Below are 14113 nucleotides of genomic sequence, written 5' to 3'. Positions count from 1 at the left end.
CTGAAACATAGGAGCGCAACTTGTGGTCTCGTCAGTAGAAAATGGCATAGTAGACTCGCTTCAGTGTATAGTTTTTCTTTTCTTCGAACGATCAAAGGGCCGAACTGCAGTTTGGTTGTGCTCTGAACCTGCAGACGTTTCTCTGCTATGTAGGAACGAATATTCGAACAGTTGAGTAATGAAATCCTTTTAACCCCGCAGAGAAAAGAGGACGCCTTTTTTTGGAGACAAGCAGAACAGTTTTTTTTAGCACAGCACAACAGTTTCAATGTAATTTTGTTTTCAAGGTTCTAATGTACTTTTTTTTAGAATCGGCTCTAATGTACTACTAAGCCCACCTTTCCTGGTTCACGGGCTTGCACGCGACTTGGACCGTGCAACGTTCAAACATCCACCACAGGCTTTTTTTGGGAACGGTTCACAGGGCCCGTGGGCTAAAAACTGCATGCTCACAAAATAAATATTTTGATATTTTCCCGTGCAATTGTTCACATCATTGTTTATTCAAGTATCAAAAACATCTTCATCAGAAAGTGGTGAAAAAAATGGGAAAAAGAATCGTAAGAAAGTCAGCTATGAACGGGCTAAACACACTAAAATCTCCCGCGGGAGAAAACAATCGCAGATTGGCGAGCAAATCAAAATGAGGAGGCGCAAATTAACATCAGCCGTGATGAAGTCCATTCAGCATTTGGGCATGTCAGACGGCGGCGGGAGCAGCTTCTGGCTCGACTTGCTGCCGCCCTGCCCCTGCCACGCCATTCTCAGACCCCACGTCGTGTGCACCTCCAAATGACAATGCATGAACCATACACCTGCACATGCATACACAACAACAGCAGCGTCACACATGAATATCTCACAAATTTATTGGTTCTTAGGGCATTGTATAGAATCGTGTTTACCTGGGTTGTCAGCAAGGAAGGCCGCCCTGCCCCTGCCACGCCATTCTCAGACCCCACGTCGTGTGCACCTCCAAATGACAATGCATGAACCATACACCTGCACATGCATACACAACAACAGCAGCGTCACACATGAATATCTCACAAATTTATTGGTTCTTAGGGCATTGTATAGAATCGTGTTTACCTGGGTTGTCAGCAAGGAAGCGAATGGCCACCCACCCGCCGGCCGGCACGCCGACGGTGTTCCGCTCGACGGGGTCGACGAGGTTGAACTTGTCCGGGTCGTTCACGGCGTCGTAGTTGCCGAACCCTTGCCCGACCACGAAGAAGTTGAAGCCGTGGAGGTGAAGCGGGTGGCTCTCGATGCCGAGGATGCTCGTGTCCTGCATCACCAGCTCCACCGACGTGTTGAACGACAACGCGAGGAGCTTGGTCCCGGTGGCCACGTGCGTGTTGTTCGGCGGCGTCCCCGTGTAGTTGAACGGCGACAGGGGCATGGCTGGGAAGTTGGCCGCGTAGACGCCGCTGGTGAGGCCGGTGAAGTGCGACTGCAGCAGCGCCATGGACGGGAGCACGAGGGAGACGTTGTTGACGGCCGCCGCGAACTGCGTGCCGTTGGGCCCCTGGCAAGTCATGTTCTTGGGGCATGGCAGTGTGCCCAGCCCGATCGTGAAGAAGAACCGCCTGTCCACCGACTGCGGTACGGCCGCCGGGTACTGCTTTGTGGCGAGGCTGCGGAGCTTGGTCGTGAAGTTGGTGACGAAGTTGGTGTCGTTGAAGTACGGCAGCATCGGCTTGAAGATCGGCAAGGCCTTGTCGAAGCTCGACGCGGAGGGTGAGCCGGGGTTGTGGTACTCGAGGATGCCGGCGACGGTGGAGTTGTCGAAGGTGCCGGGCCTGATGGTGGAGTAGGGTCTGGCGAACATGTAGAAGTTGGCGCGGGGGTAGGCCGGCTTGGTGGCGAGCAGGACGTTGGTGGTCTGGCCCGGGGAGATGACCAGGGTCCTCACGGTGAAGGGCTTGACGTAGACGGCGTCGACCTCGACGACGGTGAGCGTGTGGTTGGCCACGGAGAAGAATAGCTCGTCGTTGAGCGCGGCGTTGATGAGGCGCAGCAGGTACGTCTTCCCGGGCTCCACCTTGAGCTTGAACGTGTCTGCATGCGTTCGTGTACATGCATGCACGGCAACTAGTTAGTCGATTAGCGTATGTAGTATTTTACAGAATCTATCTAGGACCGAAAACGACTTGCACAATCCAATTCCAAGGTGTAGCGTGAGTGCGTAGCTAATGTTTTGTTTAGCACATAGCACGGGCCAGCCCCAACAGCATTCAATCGCTAAGGCGCACCAAATGTTAGGTCAGGCATCGATCACCGGGGGGTTATGGTGATGGTAACATTGCAATGACCTAAACAACTTATGCACCATTCCCTTTCCGTTTCTAGGAAGTAACACTGAAATCTTGCTCGATGCACTTTTCGTTGGTGATTTTGATTGGTAAACCTCCTGGCGTACTTGCCTATGGTGATTACGTCAGTACAAGACCGAAAAATGCATCGGAAGCACAAACTGTCTGCAAACGCTTTTATTTTTTATCCGTTTGGCTATTTTCATATCAGCTCTACGTTTTGCACAGTAAATTTCTGCAGGCCATGAACAGGCTGGGTAAAACGCAGCACGCACGTACCCTTGGCAGAGCAGTTGTAGAGCGGCCCGGGAAGGCCGTTGATCGTGAACGCGTCGGAGATGTTGGGGGCTCCGCCCACCTTGAGGGCCGTGCTGACTATGGCCTCGGTGTCCGACAACCACCATTCACCTGCACCATCCAAGACAAAAGCCAACTTTTACGATCAAAATCACAATTAAGTTAATCTCGACCAGCAGCAACATTTCAATGGCAGCAGCACTGACCGAAGATGACGGGCGTGAGCTCCTTGTGCGGCGCGGGGAAGGGGTAGGGGACGCCGAGCTTGGGGAGGATGACGATGGCGCCGTAGACGGTGGAGCGGAACCAGGAGATGTGCGCGTGCCACCACAGCGTGCCGCGCTGCGCGGTGATGGTGAACTTGTACACGTACGTCTGGCCCTTCTGGATCGGGCACTGCGTCACGTACGCCGGTCCGTCCGCCCAGCCGGTGCGCATCTGCCGGATGCCGTGCCTGCGACGACGACGACGACGCGTGAGTGAACGAAAAAGCTTCGTGCATGCGGAGATGGTCGGGTTGTCTGCTCCGGCGACGGCGGAACAAACTCAAGCTTAAAAGTCAGGGAATGTGGGTCGGTGGGTAGTACCAGTGGATTGACATGTTGTGCGCGACGTGGTTGGTGACGCGGACGTGCACGCGATCGCCTTCCCTCGCGATGAGCTCCGGCCCCGGGAACTGCCCGTTCACCGTCACGATGCTCTTGGTGGCGCACAGCCTCGTCACGTTCGCCATTTGAATCTGCACATGATTTAATCAACAAGGCCTTCAAGTTTCAACAACAACGTACACCACCTGCAGACAATTAAGCACAGCATGCATGCGTCCATGCACTAGCTAGCTATTGGACGTGGACATACATTGAAATCGTAGTGCCGGGTGATGCCGTGCGCCTGGACGACGAGCAACGTCAGGGCTGCCACGAGGAGAGAGCAGTGAAGGCCGGAAGAGATAGTCATGGCCATGGTAGCGTCTAGGCTAGCTTTGGGCTAGCCACTCTATATATGGTCTTGAGCTCTCGTGGAGAGAGCAGAGGACCAGGTGAGGATGCAGGACGGACTGAATGGATGTGTGGAACTGGCGCTCGAGTTTATTTGTATATATAGGGTGTGTGTGTGTGTGTCAAGCCGGCACACCAACCACCACCGCGCCATTAGTTCGGGGGCTGTACATGCACGGCCATTGGTGATTGGTGGGATACGCAGCTTAGGCGGCAATTCTCGTTTGGTGATTCGGTGGATGAGCCATCAGCGCCGGAGCTCGATGGAGCAAGCGCGAGCTGGAGGGCTCTAGCTTTGGAGTGTGGCTAAAGCCAGCCACCGGCGGGCAGCTAGCCATGCACGCATATCCATCTGTTTTTGACCATGTTCTTGGAGTAGCATGCAAACGATCGATCTATCATCGACAGTGGTTTGATCTGCATGCTTGCGTGGTCACGTACCACTACAGCGTGCGCGTTTCAAATCCGGTGCAAAAAGGGAGAAGTGAGAGGTAAAAGCTAGGGTCTAGGGATTGCTAAAAGCAAGTTGTTGCCGTGGTAAATCGGTTGCGACGGAGGGAGGGAAGAACGACGGCTGAGAAATCCAAATCACCCGGAAACCTTCCGTGCCCTGTACTACATCTCGAAAAGGAAATGGAAAATATCTGGGCCTGACTTGCCTGTCGAAATGTCGAGTCAATATAAGGTAGTGGGGCCCTAGCAGACCCCCCTGTACTTGGTTATTTCTTGCTGAGTTCCTTGAGAGATTGATGAATTCTGAGAGGCATTAGCATTATGGGGCAAAAGAAAATGTGCGAGACTGACAGACCAGTTGCCAAGATCAGCTAGATAAGGTGTAATCATGGCATAATATAGCTTCATGCCCACAATTGATTAGGTTTCACTCCATATACATATCCCTGATAATTTGCGCAAAAAATTCAACACGAGCTGATTTGTCAATAGCGTGGCCAAGCACCTCGCCACATAAAGAAGAAAATGTCGACGTCCATTTCAAATTATTCTAGATACAAATCTAGTCTAGTACGTACGCGCATATGGTGCATTCGAAGTTAGGTTGCGCGGCTTAATCAGACATCATTCCGTCGTATGACGCACGCGCCACAACTGTATATTAATTCCTTTCGGAAGGGAGAACTCCTCTCTGTTACATCAACTTTTGGTCCTTCAGATCGGCCTGTCAAAAAATATAATCATGAGATCATTTCGAAAAACATGAACGTCGCGATTTCGAAAAAGAAAAGCGGATGCAGACCCGGCGATGGACCAACAATGTTGTTAGTTTTTGGACGAAAAATAACATAGATTATTATCGGTCACCGTCGCCAACCTACAAAGTGGCCAGCTTTAGCTTAGCTTGAGCCTGCTCTAAAGCTACCAAGATCGCTAGGCGGTAAGCGTCAGTTCGAGATCCTTGCCTTCGTTCTTGCTTCCCCCCTACAGTGGAGGGAAAGCCTAGGCGGTTGCGGTGCTCCAATATTTTATGTTGAACAACGTTTGCGTTGCATGATCGCTTGACGGAGGCATCCATATCTAGTAGGTGCAACCAGCTGCACAAAGTTGGTGCCTTTGGCGTGCCTTCTTGAGTTCTTCCCTTGTACTACTATTCCCCGTGGAGAGAAGGATGCTTGACCCAACCCGGCCCGGGGATGCAAACGTTTTCCTTCTATCTTGCACTTGTTTTCATTGGGAGCAGGCAATCCGGACTCAACAACGCACCGATGCTTCCTCTGCTCGTGGCTTCTCCTGCACTTCTGTCGGCCTTGTTGTTTATCACTTCTTCTAGTTTGTAAGGAAAATGATGTTTTGATGACCGTTAAAGCATGTATAGGAAAACTGATACATTACACTTCCAGACATATATTTGAGAACTGCACATTCAAACTTTTTGATTTTTTATCAAAACTATCTCCAAAACATCACGTTGCTATCACACTGAACACCAAGCCGAAAATTGCAAGGTACCTTTAGGTACCGGCAGATCCGCAGCCGATCATTACCATCCTAAGATTCGTGCCACACTGTTTAGTATAAAAAGTGAATCGTTTTGTTTCAAGAATTCAGAGCAATACAACAAGATAGGGGTCCATAATAGCATCTTTTTGTGTCAGATGAGGGAGTGAAAGAGGAGCGAGAGAGCGAGCGCGTGAGCCCGCCGCGCGTCACTCCGGTGTTGGCGTTCATCTCCCCGCCGTGCGCCACTCCGGCCGCGGCGGCCACCCTGGGTCCTGTCCATCTCCGGCAAGCCGGCCCTTCTCCTGCCGCCCTCCCCCACTTCTCCCCGTCCCCTGTTCGCACCATGGCGGAGAGCCCGTGGTCGGTGACCTCGTCCTTCCAGGGAGAGCGGCCGGTGGTTTCGGAGCTGGGGATCTCGTCGGCCTCTGAGGGGTCGGAGGCGGCGGTGGCGCTGGCCGCTTCGGCCGCAGCAGGTGATGAGGTGGGTTCGTCGCGGCGGATCTCACAGTGGCAGGAGGCCCCTGCTTCCAAGAAGACCATGTGGCGGCGTCGGCTAGAGGAGGGACGGTGGGTGCCCGTCCAGCTCCGCTCGTCGCCACCTCGCAAGGAGGTCTCGCCGGAGATGCGTGACAAGTGCTTTTTGTGCCTTGCGAAAGGGCACTTCTTGAAGGACTGCACCAATGACGTCATCTGCCTCCGGTGTGGTCTGTCGGGTCATGTCGCGTCGTAGTGCAAGCGCCCACGCAATCCTTCTCTGGCCGAGGAGCTCAGGCGGGAGGCTGCAGCTAAGGTCGCGCGCCGGTCAGAGAGAGAGGGCGCGTCTTCGGGCCCCCGCGCGGCTGGTGGGGAGGCGCTGCCGAGGCGGCTTCCTCCACCTCCGCCCCCTTTGTCGCGTCCTGCTCAGGAGGTTCCGGCATGGCCCCATCTTGCTCCGCCGCGCCTGGAGCTGGATTCGGACTCGGAGATCGGGCCAGGTGAGCTGTGTGTGGTCAGGAGGACCCGTGCGATGGATGAGTTGGAGGGGAGGCTCCAGCAGTCCATGGTGGTGTACGTGGGTGGTGACAGGGAGGCGGTCTCGCCGGCATTGGTGCTGGAGGCGCTGCATTCCAGGATGGGCATTCCGCCGGACAGGGTATCGGTGCATCGGTTCAGGCCGGAGGATTTCCTCGTGGTCTTCACGAGGAGGGAGGATCGAAACAGGATGGGGCTCCGCCCGGTGCTAGAATTCAGGGGGACATCGGCTGTCATTTAGGTAGTGGATAAGACAGACGCAAGCCGTATTCGCTGCCATGAAATTCAAGGTGGGATTGGAGTTGGAAGGCATTCCCCCACATGCCTGGCAGCTAGATGTGGTGGAGAGCTTGCTAGGCGGGCCTTGCATCATCGAGGCTGTGGCACCGGAGACCTCATCGCGGGTGGACATGTTGTCGTTCAAACTTACGGCGTGGACGACGGAGCTGGAGAAGATCCCGTCTCGCCGGTGGCTTGCGGTGTCGGAACCGTCTGAGCAGCGGGAGTTGTTCGAGCCGAAGACGTTGCAGCACAAAGTTCTCATCCACCTGGACTCAGTGACAATGTTTCCGAAGGGAAGGAGCCATGGTTTCTGGGGGCCTCGTCGAACAGTGGGCAGAGTGGGCTGTCGGACTGAGAGATGGACATGGTCGGTGGACCGAGTACTCACAGGCTGGACTGGCAGTTTGGAGTTTGTGATCAGAGAGGTGCCGCTGCAGGCGGCGGAGGTGGCGCGCCGGAGGGCAGCCAGCACGCCGGTGGATCGACCAAAGTTGGTGCGGGTGGGGACTGGCGAATTCCCCCGATGGGTCCACTGCATCGGGTGGGGAGCCGCGGGCCCGGAGTGCCTATTCAGGATAGGCTGACGACCCGTCTCTCCACTTTTGATTGGCTGGGCGGAGCGGAGCGACATGTGGGGGAGGCGGAGCGGTTGGAGGTTCAAATTTCAAATCCGCTATGCGCCTCTAGCAATGCAGTGGTGGATGTGGTGCCGTGCGGCCCCCTGCATGTGGCGCTACGCGTCAAGAGACTGCGCCAATCGCGACGAAGCAGATGGTGGCGAAGGTGTTCACATCAGAGCATCCGCAAGATAAGGCGGTGGGTGGGGCCACTGGCCTAGACCAGGATTCGAGTCAGGTGGTGCTTGGGCCCGTGGACGTCAATCCCGAGGTCGGGCGTCGGGACCCGGAGGAAGAGCACGTATTGGCTGGTAGGTTGGAGGATCGACAGTTGGTGGTGGGGTCGACTGATACGTCTCCGACGTTCTATAATTTTTGATTGTTCCATGCTATTATATTATCTGTTTTGGATGTTTAATGGGCTTTAATATGCTCTTTTATATTATTTTTGGGACTAACCTATTAACCAGAGGCCCAGTGCCAGCTTATGTTTTTTTTGCCTATTTTAGAGTTGTCAGGAAAGGAATACCAAACGGAGTCCAAACGAAATTAAACCTTCACGATGATCTTTATTGGACCGAAAGAAATCCAGAAGACTTGGAGTCAAAGTCTGGAACTCCACGAGGCGGTCATGAGGCAGGAGGGTGCGCCCAGGGGGGTAGGCGCGCCCCCACCCTCATGGGCCCCTCGTAGCTCCACCGACGTACTTCTTTCGCCTATATATACTCTTATACCCTAGATCGATTGCAGAGAGCCACGAAACCACTTTTCCACCGCCGCAACCTTCTGTACCCGTGAGATCCCTGGGCCCTTTTCCGGCGATCTGCGGGAGGGAGAATCAATCATGAAGGGCTTCTACATCAACACCTTAGCCTCTCCGATGAAGCGTGAGTAGTTTACCATAGACCTTCAGGTCCATAGTTATTAGCTAGATGGCTTCTTCTCTCTCTTTGATTCTCAATACAAAGTTCTCGTCGATGTTCTTGGAGATCTATTCGATGTAATACTCTTTTGCGGTGTGTTTGCCAAGATCTGATGAATTGTGGGTTTATGAACAAGATTATCTATGAATATTATTTGGTTCTTCTCTGAATTCTTATATGCATGATTTGATATCTTTGCAAGTCTCTTCGAATTATCGGTTTAGTTTGGCCTACTAGATTGATCTTTCTTGCAATAGGAGAAGTGCTTAGCTTTGGGTTCAATCTTGCGGTGTCCTTTCCCAGTGACAGTAGGGGCAGCAAGGCACATATTGTATTGTTGCCATCGAGGATAAAAAGATGGGGTTTATATCATATTGCTTGAGTTTATCCCTCTACATCATGTCATCTTGCTTAAAGCATTACTATGTTCTTATGAACTTAATACTCTAGATGCATGCTAGATAGCGGTCGATGTGTGGACTAATAGTAGTAGACGCAGAATCATTTTGATCTACTTGACACAGATGTGATGCCTATATTCAGGATCATTGCCTTAGATATCTTCATAACTATGCACTTTTCTATCAATTGCTCGGCAGTAATTTGTGCACCCACCGTAGTACATGCTATCTTGAGAGAAGCCACTAGTGAAACCTATGGCCCCCGGGTCTCTTTCTTATCATATTGCATCTCTTTTATTTACATCGCATCTCATTTACTATTTTGCAATCTTTACTTTCCAATCTATACAACAAAAATACCAAAAATATTTACTTTACTATCTCTATTAGATCTCACTTTTGCGAGTGACCGTGAAGGGATTGACAACCCCTTTATCGCATTGGTTGCAAGGTTCTTAATTGTTTGTGCAGGTACTAGGTGAGTTGTGCGTTGTCTCCTACTGGATTGATACCTTGGTTCTCAAAACTAAGGGAAAAACGTACGCTACTTTGCTGCATCACCCTTTCCTCTTCAAGGGAAAACCAACGCATGCTCAAGAGGTAGCAAGAAGGATTTATGGCGCCGTTGCCGGGGAGATCTACGCCAAGTCAAGACATACCAAATACACATCATAAACTCTCATCTGTTGCATTACATTATTCGCCATTCGCCTCTCGTTTTCCTCTTCCCCACTTCTAAAACGATTTTTGAAAACCTTCGCCTTTTCTTTGCCTCTTTTTCATTCGTCTTTTTCGTTTGCCCTTATGTCTTACTTGGATTGTTTGCTCGGTATAATTGTGTGTTTATTGCAAATCAGAACCAAAACTTATGGATCCTCATCCACTTGCTAATCTTTTAAGAGATCCAATTATGTCGAACCAATTGCTTGTGAGTTGAGTACACTAGATTATCTTTATGAAGTTTTGCTTGAAATCCGTGAATCTAAAAATTGTGATGAAGTGATTTATGAAGTGATTGACGATAGATCTTTGAATAAAAAGCATGATTGCCATGATGTTATTATAAATTCTATTAATATCAATTGTGCTAATAATATGCAAAACCCTAAGCTTGGGGATGCTAATTTTGCTATGTCTACTACTTGTTGCAATGATCATGATTGGGGTGATTCTTCTTATAATCTTAAAAGTTTATTTAAGCCCCATGATGAATATGAGATTAGATCCCACATATTTGGATAATGTTCAATGTTATGAAGTTTTTGATAAAAGTGGGTACGGAGAGGTCATGACTTTATTTTATGATAATCCCACTATTTTGGAAGAGTGTCAACTTTGCATCCATGTGGATCATGAAGATAAAATTTTATGTGATAGCTATATTGTTGAATTTGATTATGATCCTACATGTAATTATTATGAGAGAGGAAAATATGGTTGTAGAAATTTTCGTGTCACTAAATTACCTCCCTTATGTTGAGATTGCTATTGTTTCTTTATCCTTCCTTGCATATGCTAGTTTTTGCTTGTCTTGATAATTTGTTTGCTTATATAATGCCTATGCATAGGAAGTATGTTAGACTTAGATGTGATTTTCATATGCTTCATGATGCTCCCTTCGTGTTTCAATTGCTATCTTTCATGTGAGCATCATTAAAATTATAGATGCCTAGCTTAATGGCTTTAAAGAATAGCGCTTGTTCGGAGGCAACCCAATTTTATTTTTGTTCTTTGCTTTTTGATCCTGTTTAGTAATAAATAATTCATCTAGCTTATGTTATGATTGTGTTTTTTATGTTTTAGTTAGTGTTTGTGCCAAGTAAAGCCTTTAGGATCTTCTTGGGTGCTAGTTGTTTGATCTTGCTGTAAAAACAGAAACTTTTACGCTCATGAAATTATTTTTTTGTTTTTTACCAGAGAGCGATAAAATACCTACTACACTTGCAGTAGATAAATATACAAATTGCTCAGGCCGCCCTATTTTTCAGAATTTTTTGAGTTACAGAAGTATTCGAAACCTCCAAATTGCTACAGTCTGTTATGTTTTCGACAGATTCTGTTTTTCGCGTGTTGTTTGCTTATTTTGATGAATCTATGAGTAGTATCGGGTGGTATGAACCATAGAGAAGTTAGAATACAATAGGTTTAACACCAATATAAATAAAGAATGAGTTCATTACAATACCTTAAAGTGGTGGTTTATTTTCTTATACTAACGGAGCTCATGAGATTTTCTGTTGAAGTTTTGTGTTGTGAAGTTTTCAAGTTTTTGGGTAAAGATTTGATGGATTTTCGAGTAAGGAGTGGCAAGAGCCAAAGCTTGGGGATGCCCAAGGCACCCCAAGGTAAAATTCAAGTACAACCAAAAGCCTAAGCTAGGGTCTTTGCTTTTTAGTTTACCATAATCATCCTTACTGTACACACCTTTTGGGAGAGACACGCATGAATCGGAATTTATTAGAATACTCTGTGTGCTTCACTTATATCTTTTGAGCTCAATAATTTTGCTCTAGTGCTTCACTTATATCTTTTTAGAGCACGGTGGTGGTTTTATTTTATAGAAATTATTGATCTCTCATGCTTCACTTATATTATTTTGAGAGTCTTTTAGAACAACATGGTAATTTTCTTTGTCTATAAAACTAGACCTAATATAATGGGCATCCAAGATGGGTATAATAAAAACTTTCATATAAAGTGCGTTGAATACTATGAGAAGTTTGAAGCTTGATGATTGTTTTGAGACACGAGGATGGTGATATTAGAGTCATGCTAGTTGAGTAGTTGTGAATTTGAGAAATACTTGTGTTGAGGTTTGCAAGTCCCATAGCATGCACGTATGGTAACCGTTGTGTAACAAATTTGAAGCATGATGTGTTTCTTTGATTGTCTTCCTTATGAGTGGCGGTCGGGGACGAGCGATGGTCTTTTCCTACCAATCTATCCCCCTAGGAGCATGCGCGTAGTGCTTGGTTTTGATGACTTGTAGAATTTTTGCAATAAGTATGTGAGTTCTTTATGACTAATGTTGAGTCCATGGATTATACGCACTCTCACCCTTCCATCTTTGCTAGCCTCTTCGGTACCGTGCATTGCCCTTTCTCACATTGAGAGTTGGCGCAAACTTCGCCGGTGCATCCAAACCCCGTGATATGATACTCTCTTTCACACATCACCCTCCTTATATCTTCCTCAAACCAGCCACCATACCTACCTATTATGTCATTTCCATAGTCATTCCGAGATATATTGCCATGCAACTTTCCACCATTCCGTTTATTATGACACACTCCATCATTGTCAGATTGCCTTGCATGATCATGTAGTTGACATCGTATTTGTGGCAAAGCCACCATTCATAATTTTTTCATACATGTCACTCTTGATTCCATTGCACATCCCGGTACACCGCCGGAGTCACTCATATAGAGTCATATTTTGTTCTAAGTATCGATTGTAATCCTTGAGTTGTAAATAAATATAAGTGTGATGATCATCATTATTAGAGCATTGTCCCGTGTGAGGAAATACAAAAAAAGGCCAAAGAAGCCAATGGAAAAAAGGGAGGCCAAAGAAGCCAAACAAAAAGGGAGAGAAAAAGAGAGAAGGGACAAATGCTACTATCATTTTCTCACACTTGCGCTTCAAAGTAGCACCATGATCTTCATGATAGAGAGTCTCTTATTTTGTCACTTTCATATACTAGTGGGAATTTTTGTTACAGAACTTGGCTTGTATATTCCAATAATGGGCTTCCTCAAAATGCCCTAGGTCTTCGTGAGCAAGCAAGTTGGATGCACACCCACTTAGTTTCTTTTGTTGAGCTTTCATACATTTATAGCTCCAGTACATCCGTTGCATGGCTATCCCTACTCACTCACATTGATATCTATTGATGGGCATCTCCATAGCCCATTAATACGCCTAGTTGATGTGAGACCATCTTCCTCCTTTTTGTCTTCTCCACAACCACCATTCTATTCCACTTATAGTGCTATGTCCATGGCTCACGCTCATGTAATGCGTGAAAGTTGAAAAAGTTTGAGAATACTAAAGTATGAAACAATTGCTTGGCTTGTCATTGGGGTTGTGCATGATCTGAATATTTTGTGTGACGAAGATGGAGCATAGCCAAACTATATGATTTTGTAGGGATGAACTTTCTTTGGCCATGTTATTTTAAGAATACATGGTTACTTTGTTAGTATGCTTGAAGTATTATTATTTTTTATGTCAATATTAAACTTTTGTCTTGAATCTTTCGGATCTGAACATTCATGCCACAATAAAGAAAATTACATTGATAGTTATGTTAGGTAGCATTCCACATCAAAAAATCTGTTTTTATCATTTACCTACTTGAGGACGAGCAGGAATTAAGCTTGGGGATGCTTGATACGTCTCCAACGTATCTATAATTTTTTATTGTTCCATGCTATTATATTATCTGTTTTGGATGTTTAATGGGCTTTAATATTCTCTTTTATATTATTTTTGGGACTAACCTATTAACCGGAGGCCCAGTGCCAGTTTCTGTTTTTTTGCCTATGTTAGAGTTTCACAGAAAAGGAATACCAAACGAAGTCCAAACGGAATGAAACCTTCCCGATGATCTTTCTTGGACCGAAAGCAACCCAGAAGACTTGGAGTCGAAGTCTGGAGCTCCACGAGGCGACCACGAGGCAGGAGGGCACACCCAGGCGGCAGGCGCGCCCCCACCCTCGTGGGCCCCTCGTTGCTCCACCGATGTACTTCTTTCACCTATATATACTCTTATACCCTAGATCGATCGCAGAGAGCCACAAAACCACTTTTCCACCGCTGCAACCTTCTGTACCCATGAGATCCCATCTTGGGGCCATTTCCGACGATCTGCCGGAGGGGGAATCAATCACGGAGGGCTTCTACATCAACACCATAGAGATAACCCACAAGTATAGGGGATCGCAACAATTTTCGAGGGTAGAGTATTCAACCCAAATTTATTGATTCGACACAAGGGGAGCCAAAGAATATTCTCAAGTATTAGCAGCTGAGTTGTTAATTCAACCACCGATGTACTTCTTTCACCTATATATACTCTTATACCCTAGTTGTTAATTTATTGATTCTCAAGTATTAGTAATATGATAGCAGTGGTAACGGTAGCAAAAGATAATGATAGTAAAAGTAATGTTTTTGGTATTTTGTAGTGATGATAGCAATAGCAACGGAAAAGTAAATAAGCGAAGAACAATATAGGAAAAGCTCGTAGGCATTGGATCGATGATGGAGAATTATACCGGATGCGATCGATCATGTGACAGTCAC

The 14113-nt window shown here is 47.5% G+C and overlaps 1 protein-coding gene across 1 annotated transcript; it reads right to left on the bottom strand.

The window, feature by feature from the left end:
* Nucleotides 1-446: 446 nt before the first annotated feature.
* LOC125530414 (laccase-4-like) lies at nt 447-3696 on the bottom strand. Its single transcript, XM_048694815.1, has 6 exons — nt 3474-3696; nt 3203-3354; nt 2822-3069; nt 2598-2726; nt 1093-2064; nt 447-815 (listed from the first exon to the last, which is right to left on the bottom strand). Exons 1-6 carry the CDS (start codon nt 3576-3578, stop codon nt 685-687), a joined length of 1737 nt encoding a protein of 578 aa, XP_048550772.1. The 5' UTR covers nt 3579-3696; the 3' UTR covers nt 447-684.
* Nucleotides 3697-14113: the final 10417 nt, after the last annotated feature.

The sequence above is a fragment of the Triticum urartu genome, unplaced genomic scaffold (assembly GCF_003073215.2).
Source record: "Triticum urartu cultivar G1812 unplaced genomic scaffold, Tu2.1 TuUngrouped_contig_6298, whole genome shotgun sequence".
Lineage (NCBI taxonomy): Eukaryota > Viridiplantae > Streptophyta > Magnoliopsida > Poales > Poaceae > Triticum > Triticum urartu.
Note: the sequence above shows the minus strand (reverse complement) of the source record. Positions and strands in the feature narration are given on the sequence as shown.

What these genes read in the sequence shown, in the direction of transcription:
- LOC125530414 (XM_048694815.1), bottom strand. Translation starts at nt 3,578, where the DNA reads ATGGCCATGACTATCTCTTCCGGCCTTCACTGCTCTCTCCTCGTGGCA. An exon ending in CACAACATGTCAATCCACTG is followed by an intron (nt 3,070 to 3,202) that starts GTACTACCCACC and finishes TCGTCGTCGCAG; the next exon opens with GCACGGCATCCGGCAGATGC. An exon ending in GCTCACGCCCGTCATCTTCG is followed by an intron (nt 2,727 to 2,821) that starts GTCAGTGCTGCT and finishes TGGATGGTGCAG; the next exon opens with GTGAATGGTGGTTGTCGGAC.